The sequence below is a fragment of the Oculina patagonica genome, chromosome 7, assembly GCF_052425735.1.
Source record: "Oculina patagonica isolate OP01 chromosome 7, crgOcupat, whole genome shotgun sequence".
NCBI lineage: Eukaryota > Metazoa > Cnidaria > Anthozoa > Scleractinia > Oculinidae > Oculina > Oculina patagonica.
This window is the reverse complement of record NC_135764.1, coordinates 4,826,224-4,854,097: the sequence shown is the minus strand read 5'-3', so window position 1 is coordinate 4,854,097 and position 27,874 is coordinate 4,826,224. Positions and strand designations below refer to the sequence as shown.

Here is a 27,874-nt window from a genome sequence, read left to right as displayed (position 1 = left end):
TCCCTGATCCCATAAGAATACCTGGTTACGACCCTGCTATAGCCAGTGGCAAATTTCAGCTCGGTTGCCAGAAAGCCATCACTGTTCATCACTCATCCCTAAAGTCGCAAATTTGAATGCGATTACATGAGGTTTGAGATGAGGTTTTTTAGATCGGGCTAGGAATTTCAGCCCGGGTTGAAACTTATATCGCAAACGTCATTTTACATGGATTTTTGCTGGAAGCCGAGCTTAAATCTGAATTTACAAATTTCAGCCCGGTTAACTCTCGAAAGTACTGGTGACGAGGCTGTGTTCGGTGAAGCACTGCCTGGGACTGGGACTGAGGGCGAAAGCTGTTCGGAATGCCGTTCGGCTGTTCGGAATGTCTTCCGAGCAAGGGTTGTTAGCATCGTACATGTTTGGTTACCGGTCTGGTCGTCTTTAACACGGAAGTGGTGCGGAAGCATGCTTGAATCATTATCCTCTCTTGAACCAGATGATAATGAAACTCCCCAATATTATCTACAAATACGTTGTTTCCTTTTGTTTTGTGTCTAATCGGTTTTCAGAGTCATAGCATTCCAGACGCTATGCAGAAGGGGAAAGCTACCTCTTCCCCTCCGGCTGCAATGGTTCTTCAAGGAAGGCCACCACAACAGTATCCTTGTCATAATGTGAATTTTAGGGCTCAAATATAAATTATCGTAAAATAAATACCCATTGAAAGTCTCTCAGGTTTGATCTGTGTGTTCAGTTTGCAGTCTGTTACTATCGTGTGATATTTTCCGAACTACTGTATAATTATTTTTGTTCTATTCCTTAACTCCAAGCTCCTTGATTATAAGAAATCCCCGAGGACCCCGAGCGTATCCGTCGCAACAAAGTAAGTCTTGATTCTGCTTGATTCTCTGTGAATGTAGAATTAAAACGTATTAGTAGGTATTTTTTAATAACCTGGGTAAAACTGTAAACCTTATAGGACTTTATATACCTTATTACATAAAATTTTCGCGACACTTATTTCGCGAATTTCGCGATTCCAAAAAAATCGCGAAATTAAAGTGACGCGAACAATAAGTGTCGCGAACATAACATGCCGCGAAAATTAAGTGACTCACATTATACCAACAATAAAAAAATAAGTTTAGTACCACTGAAGGAAGGATTTTCAGTGTTAATGGATCTTGTCGTCAATTGACTCAAGAACGATAACTCATTCACGTACAACATGACCTACTTGTAGACATTGGAAGAAGCCTAAGAAGTGCTCTGTTGTTGCTTTTGCCGAGAATTATTCCCTCCCTTGCGTTTTTGTTAATTTTAACGTTATTGTTCCTTTGATGAAGTCGTTTTATTTAATTTAAGGGCATGTTAAATAATATTGTTGGCAAGGAAATGTCAATTGTGTCTACTTAAAAACGTGAATTTAAAGTGATTCAAAATACAAAATTTTCGCAAAATCGCGACATTTAAGTGTCGCGAAATATGCGCACCTCAAAATCGCGAAATTAACGTGTCGCGAAATATGCGCACCTCAAAATCGCGAAATTTAAGTGTCGCGAAATATGCGCACCTCAAAATCGCGAAATTAACGTGTCGCGAAAATTTCATGTAATAAGGGTAGCTTAAAACCAGGTAAAATATTTCAGCTAGTGGTCCGATAAAACTGCTCAGACGTACGTCCAAAATAACACATGGATTTCCGTGAATTTCAACTTAAATAACGCAATTGGTTTTTTTTTTTATCAATATAGCCACATTAGAACGAGACGATTGCAATCCAAGCCAAGCACAGTTTCAGGTTTATATATTTTTATTTTATGCCATTATATTAATAAATGCACGTCATATCAATGTTAAGCTGCTGGGGGGGGGGGGGGGGGGGGGGCGGGCAAAGGCCGGGCATTTGAACTTAGGGTGCGTTTTTTTTTGGGAAAAATCCAAATCCGGTATCTTGATCAAAAATCGGATTTTGCGTTTCTTTACCTATATCCGAAAATGGATTAATCTTGGATCAATGATCTGAAGAATCCACACATCGAGTGGATACATCAGATCATATCTGAATCCGGATTTTTAGGATTCATGATCCGTGTGTTTCTTTGGGAAAGGATTCGAAAAAAGTACCTTGGCCCAGCGGTCTTTGCTGTGAAAATACAGGTTCGCTCTTTATAAACACTCAGCCATACGGAAAGTTTTAGGCGGTTAAATCGATCAAAATATAAAAATATTTCACGATAAAAGGAAACGGTAGCTTCAGATAGGTATTTTGTATCATTTTAAATAGGATACAGGTTTTCTATCATTTCGCAATCATTCTTTGTTCTCAGATGCTTTCTCGCCACATTGTGCTTAACGCTAAAGAAGATCTACTTCGACATGTGGTTTTTGTAAAAGATTTTGTATGCTATTTTGTAGCTAGGATACATTCGACCAAAAATAAATTTGTACTGATATTTTATGTTCTGTGCGAAATGTGTTTATGGGGTTGTCATGGCAAAAAATCCGTTTTCGGATTCTTTGTTTCTTTGGGAGCAAAGTATCCGTGTGATCTGAGATCAATGATCCAATTTTGGATTTTCCCAAAGAAACGCACCCTTTGCTGAGATTTTCTGATCAAATGCCCAACCCCAGGGCATTTGTGGATGTTCAAAAGAGTCACTAAACTTCAATAAAATGTTGTAAGAAAGTCCATTAAAACGGTCAAAAGTCCCCACTATGGGCAAACAATTGCTGTCAAATCCCCCGCCTATGCCCAGCCTCCCCCCCAGCGGCTAAACATTGATAGGTGCATAAAATGGGGGTGGATGGGTCAGGGGGTCTGAAATAACCTTTTAGATCCTTTTCTTGGTTTGCAACCATGTGACAAGGTGGCCATGTTGGTTGACAAAATAATAAAACATTGTAAAAAATGTTGTCATTAATCATCGTGTGGTAGAGTACAATAATAATAAAGTATTTTTTGTTTGTCTCATAACGTAGTATCACTTATGATGTAGATCGCAACGTTTCAACTGCACACTGCTAGTATTCATCAGGCGATAAGGTCGACTGGTCAGGTGTAACCTAATAAAGCCCACGCTGCTGCACTGTAATGGCAGAAATGCCAAGGTTTTACCTGTATAATAATGCCATAACATGTAGGACAAAAAGAGCTGAAAGCCCCCCGGGGGGGGGGGGGGTACACAAAAAAGTTTTGTACGGGGAGGCTCTGCCCCGAGCTCTTACTCCTTACCCTTTTATATACCATATTTTGACAGAAATTGTACCCCTTTTATATACTTTTTAATGAAAAAAGGTACCCCTTCCATATACCTGAAAGTCATGGTATAGACTTAAAACATGACACTTTTTTGTCATTTTCAAGTACAGCGCTTTATAAATTGAAATAATACAGCCATAAATTGTATCTGTTCGAAATATTTTAATTAAAGGCCTTTCAAAAACCTATTAAATGACAGATTTCTATACGTTTAAAAATTGTGTAATTGTAGTCAGGTGATGACATAGTTTGTTTTTAGTTTTGACGCTGACTGTTTTTTGATGTTACTTTCGTATACCTAAACTTGTGAAATCCCTACCCTTTTATATGCCTGAAGCCTGAATAAGGTACCCCTTTCAGGCGGAGCCCCCCCGTATAGGCGGTTATAGGGAGTCCCCCCCCCGGGCTGAAATCTTTTTTACATTTCGCTACTTTTCGTAAATAATATTATGCATAGTCATTTTTTGCTAACCTGCTTACCGAAATCAGCTCATTTTAAAGTGTGCAAAAATAAAATTATAGCAGATGTTGTGGTATTGTGGCGAAAATTCTAGAATAGGAACCTCTTGACTTCCAACTGAGGTGGGTATACAATTTATTATTATTTATTACTTATGCCAGGGGGTGGGCTGGCAATATTCATCATAAAGCAAAACAAAATTTTTTGACCCCCTGCAAGAAAAAGAAAAAAGTTCATGACCCCTCTACATGCAATATAAAAAATAGGGCCCTAATGGATCCGTGTGTTCTGCTCGCATAACGTATCAACATTGACAACTGTCTTCGGTTTTTCGGCTTACACCAAGATAATTCGTCACGCAAGTTATTATGACATTTGAAACCTTTTAAAGTCGTAACCCTTGTGCATGCAAAGCAACATGCCAGCTACCGCTGCGTACGTCACAAACCACAATAAGGTCTGTTTCAGCGCGTATAAATAGCAAACGTGCAAACTGAAAAGAATCCAATACTTTTTTCTGTCGGTAGCTCGTTATGCATTTACTCGGACGTATACAGGATGGGATCTTTGGTTATTTTTTATTTCACGTTAGCTTACGGGCGGTGAGGGTTTATTTTTTTTTTCACTCCAAGGAAAAAAAGGCTGATCGCGTATTCGTCGTCGTTATACGTTAGCGACCACTGCGTACGTCACAAATCCACAACTCTGAAAGCAGCTGAAACCCGTCGTACACACACGTTCTAATATAGCGGGACAGAGAGCTCTTAGCAGGAGCCTGGGCTCCCCATTGTTACGCTCTTTTGTTACAAATTTTGTATTTACACGCACTTTTTTTATATCAGAAACCGAGAATTTTTTTGATTTTTGTTTATTTTTATGATGTAGACTAGTTGATTGTTAAGATAGCAAATTCAACTGATAGATATACCTTTTTACTAAGTCTATAAAAAAGAAAGTATCTGCTATCTATTGTTACATACTTTCCATTGTTACCACATTCTATTGTTACGGACTTCCATTGTTACATCTTTCTATTGTTCTAGACATTCCATTCCCTCCTTTGATAGCAATATGTTCTGCTTGGCATTATGCCTTCTGGCATAATAGCAGCAGAACACAAAAATAGATAGCCCCCCTGCTACCCACATGCAAAATGTGGGTTGCAGTGGGGTGGGGGGTGATTGTATCACAATAAGAAAAATAATTATATATTATGTATGAAAAAAAAAAAAAACAGATAGCCCCTTTCTTTGTACGCTGATTTATTGATAAGCCCCCTCTTAATGTCCTGAATTTGTCATGACCCCCCCCCCCTCTTATTCTTGCCCGCCCACCCCCTGGCATAGATAATGAATGGTCTCTTATGTCTGAGGTGGGCTAGTAAATCTGCGCCAATGTTTAAGAGACAAGAACGCACGTCACAACGAAAGAACTTCAACAACAGTTTTTAATGCAACCAAGATGGCTGACATATAACACATACAGAACCTGTGGCGCGAAAACATGCGCGCGCATACTACAATACTAATGCCGCAGGCACTGCCTGCTGGCGCAACCTCTTCTCACCTTTAAATGGTAGCGAACTGACAAACTGTAGTTGTACACAGGCTTGAAATACATGGGCAATAAAAATATGAACTTAAACGAAGAAAACTGCATGTCAATTAAGACAGACTAACCAAATGTCTCAGTCTCTAGTAGTACCTTGTGAAAGTGTAAACCTAAAACTAAACTGTGGATCTAAAGGTACCACACGCAGGTTAAAATCTAACATAGTCCTGCAAGTGTGAAGGAGGTCTGCGCTGCCTTTGAGGTCTTGAAGCTGGGTGATCAGGAAAGTTGGGAGGAGACAACAATGGTTGATCTGTGACTGCAACACTTGTGCTTGACTCGTCTTGAACAGCGACTGGGGAAGGTGAGCGACTGATGGTATCAAGTGGTGTGTCATCGCTGGTGAAGGACGGGACTTGTTCCTCGTCAGACGGAATGGTGATGAGTTCTGGAGGTGCAGGGGGAGGTAACACAGGATGTACCGGGGCTGGGGACACCGCAGGAGTTACTTGAGGCTCGACGTCCATGTCTGGAGGGGCTGAAGGACCTGGGAGGCTCGGCACAATGATGGAAGAGGGAACGGAATAGCACTCGGACAGCTTGACTTTGTAAGAAGTGGCTCTGAGTTGTGAGCCACGAAACTTCTTTACAAAACACCAAGGGGTGTCGATGGAGACAACGACATAGCGATCACGAGCGCGTGACTTGTCCTTATCAGAGAAGAGGTAGACAATATCTCCAACTTGTAGAGGTGGCGTGTTTGCGACAAGACCGCGGGGGTTCTTGGACTTCTCGCTATAGGCGTGGTTAGTAGAGCGATGTTTGTGCCTATCGAGTATGAGTTGGTAATCAGACAACGGCAACTGCTCATGGGTGAATTGGTTGCGTTGGGTCCACAACTCGAGAGAAGAAAGACCCGAGAAATGAAGGCGGGAGTTAAGACGTGCGGTAGCCAGAGCGAGGCCAACTTCGCCTACTGGTCCTCCACCTGGTTCTTGTCGGAGGAGCTCTTCTTCAAGTTCGCGGACTGCCTTCTCGGCGACAGGGTTGTGGTTCTTATTCTTAATACGGCCGACATCGATTGAGACGTTTAAATGTTCGAGCGAGTCGTTGTTGCTCAGGGATAAAAAACCAGGAGCAGGATCAACACGTATAACAGCTCTAGGACCATCAAGAGGGTGTAAACCGACGATTAGTTTTGTGAGGGCATCGCGTAGAGTGTCATGCTTTTCGTCAGGTATCAAGCAAGATGCAGTAAGTGACGTGGAGCATTCTCTAAGAACAAGGATGAACTGACGGTGGCGCTTGATTACGTCAGCGGCAAAGGAGATTCCTATCACTTCGGGAGGGTCATCAGAGGATTGGGATACCAAGGTGCTCGGAAACGACTGGAGTGAAGCGCACGTGTGGCAGGCAGATGTAACGCAGGAAATGGCGTCGCTCATGTCGAGGGCAAAGAACTGTCGTTGGAACACCATTTGGAGCTGATGGCGGGAAGGATGGTTTAGTTTGATGTGGAGGGCAGTTAGAAGACCATCCAGTACAGAACGGGGCACAACAATTGCTTCGGAAACAGGAACGAATGGCTTGGAGTGTTTGACTACGAGGACTCCGTCACGAGCAATGGAGGTGCAGCTGAGATACCGCTTAACGTCGCGAATATTGGTGATCTTCTTTGACGGGCGAGTGCCTTGTTTGAGGTGGGCATGTACCCTTCGGAGGTCGGGGCAGTCGTTCTGGATCTGTAGCCATGCTGACCTTGTGGTGAACGGGAGGTTGGACTTCTTGTCGAGAATGTCCTGAATCGAAACGTTACGCACGACTGAGTCTTCCATTTCGTGGACGAAGGTGCAAATTTGGCATTTAGGCTCACTGCAGTCGGGGGCATTGCGACTGGTGAAGTCAGACGGAAGGTTGGCCTTACCAGCCAAATGTTGAAGACTGACTTGGTAACGGCTTACAGTCGTGAGGAAGGAAGTTACTCGGGGGCTGGCCGAGAATTCACCGCGACATAACTTTTCAATTGCTTGAACGCACGGTTTGCTGTCAGTTAATACAGTCGTAGGCTGTTGCGACTGAATGATGAATGGAGCGAAGTGTTTGACAGCAGCAGCAATAGATAATGCTTCGACCTCGCAGGGGAGCCAGGTGACTTGGTGTTTCCGCAACTTGGCGCTGTAGAAGCCAGCAAGGGAAAGATGACTTTCACGGGTAACATACAATGTAGCACCAAGGCCTCTCTTGGTGACTGAGCCATCGGTGACTATCCAAAGAGTGTCAGAAGGACGTGGTAGGACTATGGATTTGTGTTTGGACAGATACTCCTGGGCACGCTTGAACCTGAAGGTGAGGTTCTCATCCCAAAGCAGCTTGTCGTTAGACTGGAGGCCCGTGAGGGTGCTCTCGAGGGGGTCCACTATGTCCGAGCAGTTTGGGAGTACGCGACTGAGGACTTTATAGGCTCCAATGAAGGAACGTAGGCCTTTCACACTTTGGGGAGGAGGGCATGATTGCAAGACGGCAATACGATGAGGGCTGGCTGATAGACGGCCTTGAGACCAGATCCAGCCAAGGATGGTGGTAGACTTTGGACAGATGACAGTCTTCGTAGGGGACAAACGGAGGTTACAACGATCAAGCGCCTCCAGTACCCGTCTCCAGTTGGTCAAGAGGGTTTCGGGTGTATCGCCGCCACAGTACAGGTCGTCTGCGAGTTTAGCCACGCAGCCTTCTTGAATTAAGTCACCCAGAACACGACACATCATTTCCTCGAGTGCGGTCTCGGAGCCAGGCATCCCCATTGCTGATCTTGTGTATACACGGATTCCACGGAAGGGGGTGGCTACACCACAGTACTTTAGAGAAGACTGGGAGAGAGGTATCTGGTAGAATGCTCGGGTGAGATCAGTTTGGATCATGTAGCGCCATGGTGTGATAGTGCGCAGGGTTGTGTCGACGTCTGGCATTAGGGATGGCTGCGGTTTACTGTAGCGTGCTACGTCGGCAAATGCGGTCACGAGTCGGTGACCACCTGAAGGCTTTTTTACAAGAAATGAAGGATTAAGATACTCAACGGTTATGCCCAGATCCTCGGGGCGACGGAAGACCTGGGCCTGTTCCAGCTCGTCAAACTTAGCTTGGAGTTCTACCAGTTGGTTGCGAGAGTACTGAGGTACGCGGCCTTTCCGTTGTGGAGGCTGTACGGGGCCTATATTCACAGTTGCTTGGATGGGACCAGCAGCACCATTGTAACCGGCTATGTCGGGGTTGAAGACTCTGTCGTATGACTGCAGTAGCTGTTGAAACTTGAGACGGGTTTCATCTGGCAGCAATTTGTCGGGGTCTAAGGACACGGAAGACGAGAAGGGAGGTAGACTGTGTGGCTTCACTGGAATTGACTTAGTGGTGGATGCTGGGTTGGGGGTCGGTGACGGTGTTTCTGCTGTGGGTAGAATCTCGCTGAGGTGCTCGTGGCGACCTATGGCTTTCGGCTCGTTGGAAGTGTTGGTTAAGCGGATTTTGGATCCGACAGCTTCTACAACTTGAGGTTCAGGCCAAATGCAGGTGGGTTTGGTGTGTTTCGATATTGGGGTGTCTGTGCGCGGTTGAAGTGCTAGTACGCAATCGTCACCTAGGTCGGAAGGGACGTCCAGTTCCAAGTATTCACCAGGCCAAACAACGGTTGTGGAGGAGGAAGCGCGTAGGACGTAACTTTGTGCACGTCGCACAGCATGAGAGCCAGTTGAATCACTATCGGGGTCATAATGTATGACCTCAGAGTCCTGAATACGTACTTGGCACAAAGCGGGACGGACGGTGATGTCGTTAGCAATAAGGAAGGGTGTGCCAGCCAGGACGTCTACGTCTAAGTCGTCAACAACGAGGGCGTCAAGACCGAGTTGTTTGTCTGCTCGGGATAAGATGAGGTGAGTTTCCCCGGCTACAGCTAAGGGAGTCATGCCGTCGACTTGTAAAGCTTGCTGGGAAGACTTTACAATGGTTGCACCAATTAAACGGGCCACGGATGACTTGATCATACTAGTCTCTGCACCTGTGTCTAGGGTCAGTCGGAGTGGATGCTGTTTGTAAAAAGCCTTAAAGTGGGGTGACTGTTTAGTGCTGACACGGCGTGAAACTGTACGAGCTGTAGTGTGTGGAGGGGGGTCGTCCTCGTCGGGGAAGGCTGAGGGCACATAGTCTGAGTAGTCAGGTTCCTCGTCGTCGAGGGTAGAGGTAAGGCGAGAACGAGAAAGGTAAGTACGGTCCTCCGGAGGTAAATATGAGCATGCACTTAAGAAGTGCTGGTCGTTGCGACCAGCTTGTTTACATAAAGGACAGGACCTCGGTCGCCTCGGAGGCCATGGTTGTGCAGAAGACTTAACGGAGGGGCGAGGAGGTGGCTGCCTGAACCGTGAAGCAGTGGTTCGGAGAACTTTGGTGTCGGCGTTGGAGCGAATCTCATCGAGGAGAGAGTCTAGCGCCTGCGAGATTTCAGGTTTTAAGGAAGCAAGTGTTCTTGATCTTAACTCAGTTCCGTAGCGCTGCTTGACAAGGGCAGGTAGATCGTTATGAATGAGTCTTAGCCAGGTTAAAACCACGAAATTCTCAAGTGTGGGTGACAGTTCCTCATCAACAGTAATGACTTCCCCATGGTGGGTTATGTTGCCATTTGCAACAAGCAAATTATCTTCAGTGAAGGACATTAACCGTTGAAACAAGTCTTCAGGGCGTTCATCAACTTCGAGTTTAATGTTAGAGAAATCTAGAAAATGAGCACCCGTGGACTGAAAGCCAAAGTGGGACCTTATTGCTTGCCAAATGGACTTGACTGAAGTGGTATTCTTCACAATGGTATTGCGTGAAATAACGGGGCAAAAATTTGCTATCTGACCTAACATGAGTTCAAGGTGTACGTTCTTCTGTGCGGCGGTACGTCGGCGAGTTGATGGGACGTCTTCCCCATCGGTAGTGAGCCCTCTATTGGGGGCAGTGGACGACTTTTTCTGCCATGTAAAATTGTCTGCTAAAAACGGGGCGAAATTAGCGTCTAAAGACAGGGAATACTGAAGATTCTGGCGCCAGGCTTCAAATGATGTGATACTTTCATTCTTTGTTAGGGACCACTGTTTCGGGGCTCTATTTGAATGCATGTTTAACACAGTAACAGTAAGGAACAGTGAGGTTATACTTTCCTTACGATGAGACGGCTGTTCAGAGTTCAATCGACCATAGGATAGGTAGACTCGTTGTTGCTTGGACCAGCGAGACGACACTCAGGCTCTTGAGGACGTGGATTAATCGTCGCTGCCACCACGCCAATGTTTAAGAGACAAGAACGCACGTCACAACGAAAGAACTTCAACAACAGTTTTTAATGCAACCAAGATGGCTGACATATAACACATACAGAACCTGTGGCGCGAAAACATGCGCGCGCATACTACAATACTAATGCCGCAGGCACTGCCTGCTGGCGCTGACCTTTTTTGGACTGAAACAGGTTAGGGTTTTTTTAAGGAAACCCTCCAGAGCACCTCCACCCAAACTTCTCCTGGTACCATCTCCCTCCCAAAACAATTCTGAATATTTCATATCCCTAGGGGGTACTCTGGGATGATCAAAGGATAGTTTGGGTTTGAATTTTTTGATTCCAAGTTTTTTATTGGGTGGGAAATTTTGTCTAATAATTCATGGTAGTGCCTTGGTTGTGTACAAACAAACAGATTAGGGTAAGATAAATTGAGATAGTATGATGAATAAACAAATACAAACCTTCAACTTCTAATGTTTTTCTTTGTGTTATATTATTGGTCAGGAGTGAAATTAAAATTTATGTCTGAAACTATTGTTCCTGTTCTGCTTTGTGATTAGTTAACTTTGTCTGGGTGACCCTGGTACAGTATCCGCACAGTGAATTCATTTTGTACTGAAGACAATAGTTTTGTTTTCATGATGTTCAATTTATATGTGAGGTATAAATAATGTCAAGAACATTAAAAAGAAATAAAGTAACTTAGAATAGGGTTTGTTTTTGTTTAGATTGGAGTCAATTAGACCTTTAATTATATGTGCATATTTTAAAAGATGATAAACAATAAACTGCACCAGTATAAGCACTGTTTTATATTCTTTAATAAACAGCCTACGAATACATGTACATGTATTTCTCAGTAACATAAGCTGATCGTGACCAATTATTTAAGAACTTTTTTGGTTCTTGGAAAAGTTCATGGTTGTTATGTGGGTTTCTACTGTACTTCAAATAGAATTGACTTTAATTTGCTGCCCAACAAATATTTATAATAAATTAATATTTACATGTTAAACATAAATTAATTGTACTGTTTCATATAAAATGATGTTGCTGCAACCTATCCCACTTTTCAAGCAATTTATTAAAATTAAAGGAATATATTAATGTCAGTATTGAAACACCGGGTCTCAGAGCTAGAGTTGTAAGTGAAGCCTTCCAGGCATTTATTTGAGGTGTAATATGCTTTAGGTATGATGGCAAATTACGTTCATGTCACAAATAATGATTTAAAACCCTTGTTTAATAAACATTTTGCTCCAATAAACTGCACCATTCAAATAAACGCCGGATCAACGGAGCCAAGTTTGAAATAAACGCCGGGGGCGTTTAATTGAGAAAATACGGTACATTTGTTGATCATGTTGCACTTATTGCTGTTTATTTTTTATTTGATTTGTAGATTCCAGCACAAATGCCACAGAACATAGCCATGGGACAGATGCCTGGTCAGATGCAGGTTCCCCAAGGACAACCTCGCCTCCCAAATCAACAGCAGTTCTTCCACAGCCAAAGAGCCATGAGAATTCCACAACACCAAGCTCCGAACAACCCTTCAATGTACTCTTCACCTCCTGGGGGTCCCATAGTACAAATGATGGGACCACCTGGGACGCCACAGTTCATTTCCCAAGGACAGTCTGCGCCGTTTATGGCACCGCCTGTAAGTGGAAGCTGTTTTTTTTTTATTGTCTACATTTGCACTACTATAATTATGTAAGAGTAATTGCCATAAGGATCAGGTGCCTTAAGCTACTAATAGCAAGGTAATTTTTTCCCAGCCGATGACACGGCAAGAAAAGTAGATGTTGCCAAGGGCTATTGAAAGCTAAAAAGAAAATTACAGGTGGCTGTGCCAATTTTTGTGATAATTAGGTTTAAAATCTTAAAAAAGGTGCTGATGTGGCATTTTAAAAAAAGTGAAAGAAAACAGAAAATTAATTCTTTACAAATTCCCTTTGAATTTGGTTTTTGATAAACAAAATCAACATTTTAAAGTATAACAGTCTTAAAAATAGCTTTTAATTAACAAATAATACTATCTTTGAAACTGTGTGATCCCCGTTTTTTTTTAACAAAATGATTGCATTTGAGCCATTTTTTACATTCACAGCTCTCACTTGCACGGCCAGAAAAACAGGTAGTTTTTTTCTAAAGTGGCTGACTGCTCTGTCAATGGATAAGTGATAAAATACTTATAACATATTTTGCAGATCATGAAAAAATAACAAAAATTGCAAAAATTAAGAATCCACAGAAATTAAGTGCCAACTGTCACGGTGCATGGGATATTTTCTTTGGAGTGGATAAAAATGTTTTGATACTTAATTGTTTGAGTATCAGAAGAAATTATTTTGGCTGACATATATACGTACAGCTATATAAATCTGTCTGTACTTGCAAGCTACCATAGCTCACTGTTTTTGGAAAATTATTTCCTTAAATGAAACTATGAGCCTCTCTATGGGTACCCACGGTCTTTTAAGCAGATCTTCATTTTACAGATTGGAATGTATCTCCAAGATATCTCCACGCAACCATGTAATATTCTGTTTATTATATGAACCTTACTAATTACGATGTTTTTGACGATTTTCCGTAGATTTCCGTCCATTTTCCGAAGATTTTGAAAATGTTGTCCGAAGATCATACGAATGTTTCCGAACATTTTCCTAACTTTTCCAAAGATTACTGAGGAAGATCCGCGAAGATGTTTTGACTAAATATCGATTAACTTTGGCTCATTCAGCATTGAAACAGGGCAAACTTGTCAGAAAAATTTTCGAAATCGATATCTTCACTTGTGAAGATAACATGTTTTTCTCACGTGTGAAGATATGATTTTCTTGCGTGGAAGATTACCTGTTATTTCACTGCTGTTTATATAATAAAGGAAATTAATGCTTGCATTAATTAATGTATTTGAAATTTAGGCGACTAAAATTAATGCGAATCGAAGGAATAATTACTTCCCAATAAAGAAAATTAACGCAAAAGTGAGAGTAACATTTCAAAATGTAGAACATTAACGCGACGTAAACAAAGAAAACACTAGTTGAGACAAAAGGAACAAGTTTATTTCAACACTAGGCGTTAAATCCAAGACGAAAACAACGTTGGTGATACTTTACCCAAACGTATGGGTTCATAAGTGAAGGAATCTGACCGCTTCGAGCACTCTTTACAGTTTCAGTGATACCGGTAGATTTCCACCCTGATTATGAACTAATGCTATTTCCTAGGTGATTAGAACGTCTGGACTCTATCGATAAATTGGGGTCAAAATAATGAAAATTAAGGACGCAGAAAATAACAAGATTAAAATTAACGTGAATTTTTGAAATTCGCGTTAATTTAATGAAGCGTTAATTTCCTATAATAAGGTAAAATAAAATAAGTAAAAATAAAAATAGTTAATAAAAAAATCCTAAAGAAGCATGATAAGAATAAAACATTATAAATATTTCTATGAAATATATAGATTTAGGCAAACCTAAAAGCGAAGCTCCCTTATTCATTTATTTTTCACTGAAGTAAATATGTGGCCAAAGCACTAAAGGTATGCAGTGGCCCTAAGGTGCTAGACAATTTTAAACCACCCATGGTGTCATGCAACAAAATGCTCGCAGCATGGTTACTATGGATTACTTCTAACCGTCATATCTTGGGCTCCCTTAGTATCCTGGGTTTAGTTTTTGGTCATGTTTGTTATATGGGAGATTTCCTTCATTTCCGGTAGTCATGATCGACCATACTTAGTAAGTCATGTGACCAAAACACAAAAATCCTAAAAACTCACACAGCTTACATTTTTCTCCATTGAAATCAACAATATAGAGGGCATTTAGAAGCAAAATCTGTAACATGGATTTGTTTAAATTTACATTATTTTTAAAGTTATGACGTCACAAAAACTTTATGACGTCATAGTTTTTCAGTGAATCTTTACATATCCATGGTACAGATTTTGCTTTTAAATGCACTCTACCCGTTGTGTTGATTTAAATGATGAAAAATGTAAGCTGTGTCAGTTTTTAGGGTTTTGTGTTTTGGTCACGTAACTTACCAAATATGGTAATGACTACCGAAACTGAAGGCAACCTCCAATAGAACAAACATGACCAATAACTAAACCCAGAATACTAAGGGAGACCAAGATATGACGGTTAGAAGTAATCCATAACAACCATTTTGTAGTTTAGGGTCTCCCTGCGTAATAATCTGCTTTCTAACAATATAAAGATCTATAAAATAGTTTTGCGATCCTCGTAGAGATTTGTTTCCAAAAGAGACATCAATATACTTCGTGGTTTAATAAAACCCCTATCACTTTTTTGGCCTGTGATTGACATCGCTACACTGCACTCAAATGGGCTGCTCATAATACTCGTAAAACTTTTTGGGGGATAAATCGATGGTTATCTCACAGGGAGACCACAACAGTAAAAAAAATTAAATAAATAAATAAAAGAATATTATTCACGTGGTTTCGTTTGTTTTCTGCGTTGTTTTTCTTTATGCGTAGTCGATAGACACGACAGCACTGTTGTCGTATGCTGAGCTGTCTTGTGCGCGAGCGGATTTCAGATATGCAAATTTCCTCTTTTCTTAATAATAATTATTAAGAAAAGAGGAAATTTGCATATCTGAAATCCGCTCGCGCACAAGACAGCTCAGCATACGACAACAGTGCTGTCGTGTCTATCGACTACGCATAAAGAAAACAACGCAGAAAACAAACGAAACCACGTGAATAATATTCTTTTATTTATTTATTTAATTTTTTTTACTGTTGTGGTCTCCCTGTGGTTATCTTTTATCTCTTGTCGTGTGTACAGTTTGGTCAAATTTTATTCAGCTCCATTAAGGCGAAGAACTTTGTTTGAAAGTACTTCAGTTCAAAAACTCTGTGCTACTTAGATGGCGTAAAATGTCATTTTTAGCGTAAATAAAGTAAAGCTTACATGCATTTGGGTAACCTGCGATCAGGCATTTTTTTTCCCTTGCAAAGACGAAAGAGGGAAAATTCCTTCCCCCGCAGCAGTAGTAGGGAGGGAGGGTATGATTTCAGGTTAGCATTTGGGCAAACGTTTTTGTTTTGCCGTCGCTCAACACTTTAGAAAACTTTACTTAAATGCACTATTTAAGTCTTTTTAATTTACTGTAAAGCACTGGCCAAACGGTAACGCCTGTTCGCAGGCTACCTAGCGGCCATTGAAAATCAGTTCGCGGCAACAGATATTAACCCACGGCAAAATAAAATAAACTACGGGTAAAATAGTCACCTCATTAAAGCTTACATGTACTGCAAAAGCGGCTAAGTATTCCTGAAAATATCAGCTCAAGACAGCCGATACAGAACTTCTCGAAAATGCGTCCAGAAAACAAAAACTATCAGGCAAAAAATGCAATTCAGTAAATTTTGTTACCTTACATTTTCGTCTTCTCCTTTATCTCAGCGGACTTGATAGTTTTTTCAGCTTCGCTTCAAAAGGTTTATCCTTATGTCCTTGACTTCCAAAACGAGAGAAAAGTGTAGGAAAAAATATTTCCCTCCAAAACGCTTACATTTTCCAAACCGTTTCCTCGGCTAAACCATGGATACCGTCGAGGATACCGTAGTCGTTTGTAATGTGTAGCCGCGGCACGCAAAAAGCGCGCGAAAAGCATCTAAAAATCCCGGATGACTATCGCCGTCATTTTGGAGATCTTGCGCACACGCCCGAGAGCTGCCGTATTTACTCAAATAAGCGCCGCGGCGCTTATTAACTTTTTTCGTGCCTCAAGTGCGGCGCTTATTTGAAGGCGACGCTTATTGAAAATTTGGACGCCACAAAGAATGTAATCTTCTTATGATTGTCAGTTTTCGTCTCTTGCTGAAGAGAGAAGTTGTGCTAGCTGTCCTGGCAAATTTCGCTGCGTTCGCAACATTCACAGAACTACGTATTGTAAGAATATTGGATAGAAGAACAAATGGGCGAGCGGTAAAACAGTTTCTTTGAACAGCAAAACATCGCTTTTGATGAAAAAGAAATGTCCAAGTTTGTTTCAGAGTTGCTTTGTAGTTCTGTTTTTAGTGTAACGGAATTCCCCGAATAAGCGCCGCATCGGGACTGCAGCGCTTATTAATTTTTTCGACCCAAATGCGGTGCTTATTCGAGGGCAGCGTTTATTCGAGTAAATACGGTATGCCGCTAGCCAAGATGACCACGAAGCTCCGCCGCTCGGGAGCTCCGCTAAAATTTACCAAGGTGAGATTTTACATTGAAGTACCACTTTGTCAGTGTGGAATGTTTTGTCGTGGCCACAAGATTGATGTGTATGTCGAGGAATGCGATTTTGCAGTCACTCTCTGTTTCCATGGTGAAGCGGATGGAAGGCTGCTGGTTGTTAAGATGTTGTAAGAAGCTGTCGACTCTTCCGCGATCCAAAATGGTGAAGGTGTCGTCTACGTTGCCTGCTCCTCAAAGCTCTCCATGTAGAGATTAGCAACAACAGCGGAAACCGGACTTCCCATGGCTGCGCCTTCCCGTTGTTTGTAAATTGACCTGTTATACTGGAAGTATGTGGATCTCAATACGAAATTCAGGAGGTCAGCGATCTGAGCAGGTGTTAGCGTTGTGCGATCGGCAAGGCTGGGATCGTTCTCTAGTTTCTGTAGGGCGGCTTGTACAACGCCGTCGATAGGAACGTTGTGTTTCATCTTTGCTACAAATTGCTGCAGCTCCTTTTGTCTTTGCTTCAAATACTTAGCATCCACGGCATTGTTGTTGAAAAGTTGTATTGTCTTGTATTCTCACGTGAGTTACGGTCAACTAAGCAATCATCTATTTTCTGCATGTGTTCGAAAACTGAAATCGTATTATATGAAAGGAATTTTTCTCACTTCTAAAATCATTTTTACCTCTTTGCCTTTGTGACTTTTTCATTGTCAAACAAAGTGAAAGGGCAGCAAGGATTGCTGCTTCTTCATCGTGGAATCGATTGTGGAAACTATGCAACAACAGATGTGCAATTGTTGAGAGAAAGACTGCCAAAACTTGCTCTTTTTCGATGGGTAGCAGACAGTACTCAGAGATTCGGAAAGCGAAGGATATGAAGAATATTGAATACTAGTAGAAAGTCAGCGTAAATGAATATTGCATTTTTTGCTGTTTATTTTCCATCTGTCTTTATTTTCGATAACAACTGACTACGATGGTTAAATGAGTGGCGTTACTTTGTTATTTACCTGTTGAATGTCAAGATTTCTTAGCGGTTTGAAGCGGTAAAAAGTAGTGTTACAAGCGGTAAATTTTACTGGCTATCGCCTGATTTGGAGAACACCGAGGACTATGCTAGCACGCCCTTTGTCAGCTGGGAGAATCATGATGGAATCCGGATGGAATCATCATCCTTTAGTCATTTAAGCCCGTCTCGCATTTCTTTCGTGATGTTAGGCTCTGGTGGTTCCGCCTGTTGAAGAATGTTGTTGACGGCTCTTCTGACAAGGTCTGCTTGCTCGGTGTAGAGTTGTCTGACAGCTGATTCGACACTGGTGATAATCAGGGATGTTCGGAAAAGTTACGGCGAAGTTCACTCCTTTCCACAACAGGGCTATCTCAGCGTCGCTGAGGGACCTAGAAGATAAATTAATAACCCAGTTAATTTTGTCAACATACGGTGTATCAGCAGGGGACACAACCGTGTGTTTTTCGTGCACAAGTTTTTCGAACTTCTGCGTCTGTCTGTCTTTGGTGGCATAATTGACTCGTTGGGTGCTGATCTTGATCTGTTCTAGTATTCTGTCTGCCCTCTCCGTCGAGAGAGCGGATGTTATGCGATGTGCAGTGGATTCTTCTTCCTTATTCGCATCTCCCTTGGCCATCTCCATCAGTCTGATTCTTTCCCTCAGGAATCTCATCGGACTTGTAGATCTTTGGGGACAATGCGGTTCTTAATGCACCTTGTAAGAAAGGTGAGATGGTGTGCGAGTTTGCTCGAGCAACGCTCATGTCGACTAATCAACCTTAGGGCTGTGCGCCCATATTTCAGGTTAATATCGTAGAAAATGTTGTGGTTAATCATCGTGGTGGAGTACAATAAACAGTATTTTTCGTTTGTCTCACGACGTTGTCACTTGTGATGTAGATCGCGACGTTTCGACTGCACACTGCTAGTATTCATCAGGCGGTAAGGTCGACTGGTCAGGTGTAACCTTATAAGCATGCTGCTGCGCTGTGATTGGTTGGTTTTCAACAGCTGCGATTGGTACATTTCGATCCTCGCTGTTCTGGTGTGCTGTTGTTTCCTCAGGGGTCCGCTGTCGTTCAGTTCTCCTGGTGGTGTGTTTTTTGATCGTGGGCATCCATGCTTCGGGAATTCCAATTCCACTATTATATCCCATGTATGAAAATGTCCACTCCAACCTCGTTCTGGTGCTGTTGTTGGTAGCACTGGACTGGAATGCGGGAAAAGACTTTTCAATGCTTTGACACAAGTAAGAAGAAAAACTGGCAGTTCCATTCTCTGATGCGTTCGTTACCCTCCTCGACTAATCAGACCAATCATTGCGCGTGCTGTACATGAAGGCAAGGTTCCTAAGCAACGGTGTCAACACTGGCATTTTGTTGGTTTTATTTTATAAAAGAAATACAGAATAGTGAATATTAAATGTACCAAAAACCCCATTTTTGTGGAAGGGGGATTATTGTCGAGTATTTGTGTGCAAAAAAAATATTTATCTTGGTTAAATCATTTTTTTATGTCCTGTTGTCTTTCTTATGGGAGAAGGATCCTGCTTCATTTAGAATTTGTAGCCTTAAAGGTCAACGCGATATGACTCAAATTCTCATTCTCCCTCCTCTTTAGTCTTTGGCTGCTACTCAGTCTGCACAGTTAGTACAGTTATGAGCTTTCTACTATTTACCGGCCACGCCTTTAGCTGTGGACAATCGCCTCCAAAGCTAAACATTTTACTTTCTTTGTCTTACCAGGTTGAATATACCCAAATTCCCATGAGTGGTCCCCCTCAGATGCAGTACAGACCTCAGCAAAAAAAGCAGGGTAAATTTACGCCTGCCTCTGGTCCTTCACAGTCACAAGGACCTTCCGGGTATCCACAGACGACAGTTTATCCCACGGGACAGCCTTCACAACCTGTTTATATCGTCAGAGCTCCCGCGGCCCCCATGACTGGAATGCCGCAGTTTAAAACTCAAAGTTTTGAGCCTCGCACACGTGAGAGAAAAATAATCCAGATTATGGATCCCAATAGCAAGAAAGATATGACACAGGAAATCCTAAATCGTCAACCATCTGGGAGTTTAACCGGTAGCAGCTCTAGCAGTACTACCCCAGATATTTCCGGACAGACAAGTAGGTCAAGCACACCTCTTCTGACGTCTCAACAGCAAGCAGAGGCCAATGTGCGAGCACAGTTTGCGGCGCAGGTCGCTTCAACATTAGCCAATGATTTAACAGAAACTGAATTAGCTGAAACTCCCGCAGAAGAAACTGCAAAGGAAGCAGCAAATGCGAAGGTGAATGTTTATGAAGGTGAAGTAGAGCTGTTGGCTGTTCTAAAGGACCCTACTGATATGCAAGCAGCATGTCTGTAATGATATTTCTTCATAACTGAGCCTTGGGCGAGCCCAGTTCTTATTCTGGGTCGAGTTTTTTCTGTTCACTGATTCACCCCGTACCACCGCTCGGCTTAAGCGCAGAACAATTTGTCTAGGCAAGCAAGACGAGATTACTTCAGAATTGGTAGTGTGGATAGCATGTGGGTAACATGCTTTTCCTCTTGTACTTAAATTCCCATTCTCCCTCCTCTTTCTATGCCTACTTCATGCACAGGCCGCACAGTTAGTAAACTGATGTGTTAAGGTGAAATAGCATGAGCTGCGCATGCGTCTCCAGACGCACAAATTTGATAAAAATTAAGCCAAGATTTTTCAAGTTGAATCGCGGAAAACTAGTGATACTGTACTTCCGCTTTATAGATTTCTTTTTCTATTTGCACGGCATGCTTTACGTTATGAAAAATCATTTCCAAAGCTAAACATTTTACTTTTTTTGTCTTACCAGGTTGAATATGCCCAAATTCCCATGAGTGGTTCCCCTCAGATGCAATACAGACCTCAGCAAAAAATGCAGGGTCAATTTACGCCTGTCTCTGGTCCTTCACAGCCAAAAGGACCTTCCGGGTATCCACAGACATCAGTTTATCCCATGGGGAAGCCTTCACAACCTGTTTATGTCGTCAGAGCTCCCGCGGCCCCCATGGCTGGAATGCCACAGTTTCAAACTCAAAGTTTTGAGCCTCGTGCACGTGAGAGAAAAATAATCCAGATTAAAGATCCCAATAGCAACAAAGATGTGGCACAGGAAATTTTAAATCGTCAACCATCTGGGAGTTTAACCGGTAGCAGCTCTAGTAGTACTACCCCAGATATTTTAGGACAGTCAAGTAGGTCAAGCACACCTCCTCTGACGGCTCAACAGCAAGCAGAGGCCAGTGCGCGAGCACAGTTTGTGGCGCAGGTAAGCCCAGCCAAATCTCTCAGCTTGCCAACCTATTTTGGACCTTCGAAAATTACCCAGTGAGAAGAAGAAATGTTGATTTAAATTAAATATCTGAGTCTATTTTGCTTAATGCTTAGTTCCTTGTCCCCGGGTGGGGGATAGAGCCGCGTGTGCTTATGGCTAGCTTTCAAAAACATGACCAACCAACTTTTTGGTGTTTTACTTTTGGCCATTTTATTGTTTTTCAAGCCAATCAGATTCGATCCTGCAACGAAACTTTCGAAAGTCGCTCGTTTCGTCAAGCTTGTGCAGTAAGGAACGAAGACTCGAGTTATGAGATTGACAAATAACTGCCTACAGATAATGGTCTGCTCATGCGTAGTTATCGCAAAATATCGTGATGTCTCAATGTCTCGCAGATCAGTCATTATATTTATCCCAGCCTTTGGCTTGGGCAAATAATTGATCTGCTCGCCACTGCCAAATCACGATATTTAGCTCAACCTCGTCCAATAATTGTTAATTGATTTTCGGATTTGACTTTAGGGCGAATAGCTGTTTATTCTGATGGGTTCTCTTCTCTCTCTTAATTTTTTCGAGTTTTAGCACAGGCGATACTGGGTTTCCCATTTCACAGCCATCCATTTACTTGTAACAGGCGATTGTACCTCCAAGCTGGGGAGTATCAGTGTAGAGTTGCTTATTCGTAACTGTTTACTAGTAAAAATAGATGAATTAAGGCATTCATACATAAATAAGTGAATGGAGGAAGGACGGAATGAATAACACAGTGTGACCGCAGTGTCTTTTTGTTATACTGTAGACTAATAACATGCAGATGGATGGCAGCTTTGTTCAAAAGAAGGATGGCATTGAAAACGTTGAACGGGAAATTGAGCTCTTTGAAATAACTGGCAACCATACGGAATTACATTCCCAAGATTCGGCAGGTAACAATAATAAGTAGTGGGTAGAACGGCTCAGAAGAAAAAGTGCATTGTTTCAGCTTTTCAAGAACTGAGATTTTTGCAGAATATTCATGAAACTACGCAATACAGGTGTATTGCGGTGGTTTACAGGACTAAGGGTCCGATAAAGGAATAAAGCTCTGAAGTGTAAACTCTTGAGATTGGCGCAAGTGAGCACAAAGCAGAGCGGGAGGTACTTTCTGTCTGTTTATAGTTGTATCAGATAAATATTTGTATCAAACGATCATATGCTTTGCCTCAAGATGTCAGGATCGTTCGTTTCTACACAGGCAGACAAGTCTCTGTGTTTGAGGCCGCGGTCTCAAACACAGAGACTTGTCTGCCTGTGGTTTCTATAACCAAACGGCATAGGTGTAACATTGAAGTAGCTATATCAGTGAACTTTTGTTGTCTGGAAGAGCGTAAAGCAGAAATAGCACATTAAATTTTTGCCATAACATATTGAACAGATAATTTTTTAATATATTGTTTTAAGGTCAAATGAACAAAAATTTCGATTTTTATTTTATTTTTTGCCCATGTGTTTATTAAGAGCCAAATAAACATATCCCGAAGTTTCAAAGTATTCGGACATTGCATCGCAGAGATATTGCAAGTTGAAAAATGCTTTTTTTAGGCCTTCTAAATCGTAGAGTGCTCGGAAAAATTGTCGGAAACAAAAACTTGTGACGTCATAATTGGTGTTTTTGAAGACGACCGCAGACCGATTCCGCAGACCGCACGTTAGAATTTAAATAAATGTGTTTAGTGACATTTCAAGCAGTTATTTCGTTCTATTCGGCCGTTTTTCAGTTGATTGATTGTTGGTTGTTGTTCAGAGACGCGCATTTTTTTTTAAATAAAATAGCTAAAGCTCAAAAAAGCTTAAAGTTTTGTTTGCTGTCGTTTTGCATGTCATGTGAGACATAGGTAGAATGCACGCTGCTCATTAGCATTTTACGTTAATGAGCAGAATTATCTGCACGTGCGTTAATTATGCACGTGTGTTTTGAATCTTGGTACACTTCAGAGCCGTTCTCTGCTGAACAATGGCTGTTTTTGCCAAAGCATAAACTGGAGTTAATGTTTAGCTCAATTAAACCTTGTTCTCCCCGTGGATGTGTTTTTCCGGCAATCTGTACCCCGCTCTTTGAACCGTAAACATGTACTTGTATCTCCCTCTATTTATACTGGCCAATGAATGATAAGCTTGCACGCGTTCACAGATTGTCAGCCAATCAGATCCACACAGCCTTCCCCTGTTTACTCTTGTGATCACAGACGATCTTCACTTGCAATTCAGTTAAGCTGCTGGACTCAAGCGTTTATTTCCCCACCCACCCTCCGCATTTATCTCATAGCTCTACTGTTGCCACTCAGACAAAGCATTTCTTGTAGTCTACTAGTTTACATCTGTTTCATTTGTGATGTTATATCCAGTTTATCTATAGTTTATATATATATATATATATATATATAAAAAAAGCGATTTTTGTAATACCATTTTAGTTGTTGTTGTTCTTTAATAAACGGTTTGGGGGATGAGTGTTGCTGGCGACAACCCTTCAGTCCCACACTGAAGCTATGCCTGGGTTGCCTTAGCTTGGGTGAGAAACGGTGGACACATCCACTTCCCCTCGCTACCATCCCTCCAGGAGCTTGGCATAGGTACACGCCACCCTGCCTCTGTGCCCCGTGACACCCATCTCACGGTCTTATATGCCACTCGCTGACACTAGCCCCGAGTACTGGCCTCGCCCATGGCAGGCAGCTCTCGGGTCCAGGACAACACTTATTCCCCCTACCTTTCTCCCACATAAACGGTGTCCTTTCGATTGTGCGTGACATTAACAACATGAAATGACGAAATTCTGCGTATTTTGGACAACATCAACCCCAACGGCTAATATTTAACGCTCTCTTTGAATATTCAACGGGAGCTAGTTCTTAAAGCAATAAATAATTAGAATACGTCCGGAAAGTTGCGAGATTCTCAAATAAAATATAAATTCATTTTCCACCAGACGTTGTCGTTGACGTTGCCGTCGGTGCGGTCTGTGGAATCGGTCTGCGGTCGTCTTCAAAAACACCAATAATGACGTCAAAAACTCGTTCCATTCCTTTCATTTCAGTGCGCAGTCATTCAAAACGCTTTCGTGAAGCCTTCGGAAATCTTCGTATTTTTTACTGTTATTCACGCTTTAAGGCTCGGAAAGCAAAAAGTTGTCTTAATTTTACTGACTCTTTACTCAATAATGGATAGTTTTAGCGTTTGGATGGTTAAAATGGCATTTTGAAATTTCTGTTCATTTGACCTTTAAGTAGTTCTTAGTCAATTTTATGTTCATCCTTCGTCGTGACACGTGGCGGTGATAACTGCGAATGGCTGTTATCTGGCTAAAAGAAATTGTTAAGAAAAAGAAAAAAAGAAATTGAAAGAAAACTCGTGTACTATTACAAGATGTATCACAGTATTGCTAAAGCAGGTAAAAGAAAGGTAATCGATTTTTATATGATTCTTTAGTTCCTGCAGAGATTGTTGCCAGAGGTCCCTTCAAAACAGTCGTATCTTTTCGAACCTCGTTCAACCCTCGTCTTCAACGAGGCGTCTGCCGATGTCAACTGTGAGTCGGCGTTCCCTTCGCTTTCTCTTCTTCTCTTCTCTTCTACTTCTCTTCTCTTTCTCTTCTCTCTTTCCTATCTCTCTTTTCCTATTTTCGTTCTCCTTCTTCTCTTTTTTCTTTTTCTTCTCCTCACCCTCCTTCATTCCCATTCTCCCCCTCTCTTTTTCTGTACTTCTCTCTCCCATCTTCTCCCCCTTTCATCTTCTTCCTCACCATCTTCTTCTTTCTTTACATTTTTTCTATCACACTACACTATCTCTCTTCTCCTCCCTCCTTTCATCTTTTTTTCTCTTTTCTCTTTGATACTTTCTTTCAATCCCTACACTTACATTACATCCATCCTACACCTTCCCTCCATCTCTCTTCTCCACAATCACCTCTCCTTTACTCTCTTTCTCCCCATCTCGCCGTCTATTTTCTTTTTGGACTTTTCTTCGTCTCTTCTTCTCTCCTTCGTCCCATCACCACATTCCCTTCCTCATTCTCTCTCTCCTCCACTCATCCTCCATTACACTCCCTCTCAACGATCCGTCTTTGTCAAACCCATCTCTCCACCATCTCCATTCTCTCCGCCTATACATCCTTCTCTTTCTCTCACCCCTCCACTACATCACATCATACTTTCTCCATACCTCACTTATCCCCCCTTTTACGCCAAATAATTCATACTAACTACATCACACCTCACACCTGGGTTGGGGGGCGGGGGTGGTGTTAAGAGTAACATTCTCATTTCCACATACAAGATAATTTGTTACGGCTCCCACACCCTCTTCCCAGTCTCTCCCTTTCGCTCTTCTCGAGGTAAACGTTGGACGCGCTATTTTCTCATCACAATATTGATATCGCATTTTACATATTTCAGGCATAAAAAAGAAAACAACCAGAAGATTCGCCCTCCCCCCCGCGCCCCTGATGCGATGAAAGTTATACCTGACTGCGTTGAGGAGTATAATCAGTGATTTTAATCCGAAAAACATAAAAATGAAAGGCTCAATTTGAACCCACAAAAAAAAAAAAAAAAAAAAAACCCTCCGGATTCGAACCCCCCCTCATCCCAATCTATTTCAATTCACCCTTACCATTACCACCACCCGGCGCCGTACGTCATTTCCCCACACCAACTCACAAAATACATCCATAATCACCAATAATCAAAACTGTTTTTCCGTATTCAACCAACCTTCCCATATCCTCACTTATTCTTCTAGTCGATTTTCTTCATAACACCACTTCTTCTTCCCACTTTCCTTATTTCTTCATACACACTCCCTAAACTCTTGTACCAAACTACTCTGCCTACACTCCTTCACTAACCGTACTCCACCAATTTCTCCCCCTACCCTTTGAGACAAAAATACACCCCCTACCTCGCCTTCCCTCCTTCCCTCAACTACTGACGGGATGTTTACTTATTTTGTTCACACATAACCACTACCTATATTTCTTCCGACTACTACTCTTTTACTTATAACTCTCTTCTCACTTCTTTTTACTTTCTTCTTCTTTTCTTTTTGCTTTATACAACTTCGCCTTTTTCATCCTTTTTCTTATATCGGTGTTTTCTCTCTCCTTCATTACACTTTAAATAATCAAAAACACCCACACAAATAACAGTTGGCGTACCACTTGAAGTCATTCCACTATCCTCATGATATTTATTACACTTCATTCCTTACCACACTCACCTCTCTCTCTCTAGGAAATCCTGACATTTTTTCGTGCCTACACAAATACAAACACATAAAAAAACATTATAATCTATTTTACCTTAATTCATCCGTCAACATAAACTTATTCACTACATATTTTTCGTACTTTCTACCTCTTTCTTCCTACATCTTTCACAAACCATTCAAACTAACCCTTCAGTATCTAAATTTCAACCTTATCTAAAAACTTTTATATTTCCACATCTCTACTCTCAACTTGCGAAATCGATCATTTCACTTTGTTAAACAAACTTTTTTTCTGGGGGGTTATACCATTCTCACTCATTAATTATCCGCTCTTTCCGGCGTGGATAAATATGGAAAAATTGTGGCCGAGGCAATGACGACTGGGTGAGGACACTATTCTGTGTATTACGTCGCCGAAGGGGAAGTGGGAGGGTCATCGCCCGAACTTCCCGCTTCTTCTCTTTCGATTCACAAACTTATATTACCTAACCAACTATCTATAAACAAATGGGGTTATGTATCCAGCACTTCATCCGCGTCTATTATTGAACACCTGACTAATATCCTTCTTATAGTCTGCCACTAACATATACCTTATTTTACTTATTTTCGCGGGACTTATTTTCCTTTTCCTTTTCTCCTTACCCCGAAAAAATTCTCGCGAAAAAAACACGCGAATAAACCCTTCTATTTATTTTTTTACTTTCTCATTTACTAAATTACCTTTGTACGTCTTCAAACTACTCTACTTTGTTGCGAACATTCAAACTCTTTTTAAATTTTTTTTTAATGGTTTTTTCATTCTAACTTCATGACAAATACTGTTTTTCTACATTCCGTCTTCTTTTTTCCATCCATTCTCCCTCCTCCCCCTTCTCTCTTCCTTTCCCGCCGCCTCATATTTCTTCCTACTTCCCAGAGTGCGTTCGGCTGCGCAACTGACATACCACACTTCACTACCTATATTTTCATACAAACTGTTGTCCCAGCTGTGTGACTTCCCTCATTTTCATTCTCCTACATTACTTTTCTTCTCCCATCTTCTTTCTCTCTCTTTACGACTTTTCATTCATCTTCCTCTATCTACCACACCTTTCATCACAACTTTGACGTAACTCAGAAGGTCGGCTTCTCTTCACCTCCGCTATTTCAGCTTGTTCCAACTTAGATCCTCTGTCGAACCTGTCTTTTATCATCACATCATGTAACTTCTCCGAACTCGCAGTCACCTCCTTCATTCTTCTTTTTGTGCACTGGGATAACAATGTCAGAACTAGGCATTATATATGAGAAGTTGTCCCAAACGTTACTTCCATGTCTCCCGTCGGTGCTTTCACATTTCTCTATCTGCCAACTATTTCTATGCAAGTTCTCGGGACAGGGGGCCCTACTGGAGGATCACTTTTTTGAAATTTTTACATATAACCTCGCAAATCCTCTGAGAGAGGCCCTCCTCACCCCTTTCCATACCTAACTCTTTAAGAGCTACGTGCACAAAACCTCTGCACCCTAGGTACGCATTCGTCGATTC

The 27,874-nt window shown here is 41.8% G+C and overlaps 2 protein-coding genes across 2 annotated transcripts in view; one reads left to right on the top strand and one right to left on the bottom strand.

Annotated features, from left to right (window-relative positions):
* Window positions 1–235: 235 nt before the first annotated feature.
* The window catches only part of LOC144660860 (uncharacterized), a 41,590-nt gene continuing 13,951 nt past the window's right edge, over window positions 236–27,874 (top strand). Inside the window, exons 1-9 of the mRNA XM_078521588.1 lie at window positions 236–366; window positions 436–640; window positions 828–865; window positions 1,737–1,783; window positions 11,969–12,229; window positions 19,542–20,087; window positions 20,635–21,090; window positions 21,896–22,022; window positions 24,565–24,588. Of these exons, the coding sequence (XP_078377714.1) occupies window positions 573–640; window positions 828–865; window positions 1,737–1,783; window positions 11,969–12,229; window positions 19,542–20,087; window positions 20,635–21,090; window positions 21,896–22,022; window positions 24,565–24,588 (1,567 nt within the window). The 5' untranslated portion in view covers window positions 236–366; window positions 436–572. The remainder of the gene's footprint in view (window positions 367–435; window positions 641–827; window positions 866–1,736; window positions 1,784–11,968; window positions 12,230–19,541; window positions 20,088–20,634; window positions 21,091–21,895; window positions 22,023–24,564; window positions 24,589–27,874) is intronic.
* On the bottom strand, window positions 5,465–10,415 carry LOC144660861 (uncharacterized). Its single transcript, XM_078521589.1, has 2 exons — window positions 9,246–10,415; window positions 5,465–8,966 (listed from the first exon to the last, which is right to left on the bottom strand). The coding sequence occupies exons 1-2, from the start codon at window positions 10,403–10,405 to the stop codon at window positions 5,465–5,467; spliced, it is 4,662 nt and encodes a 1,553-aa protein (XP_078377715.1). The 5' UTR covers window positions 10,406–10,415.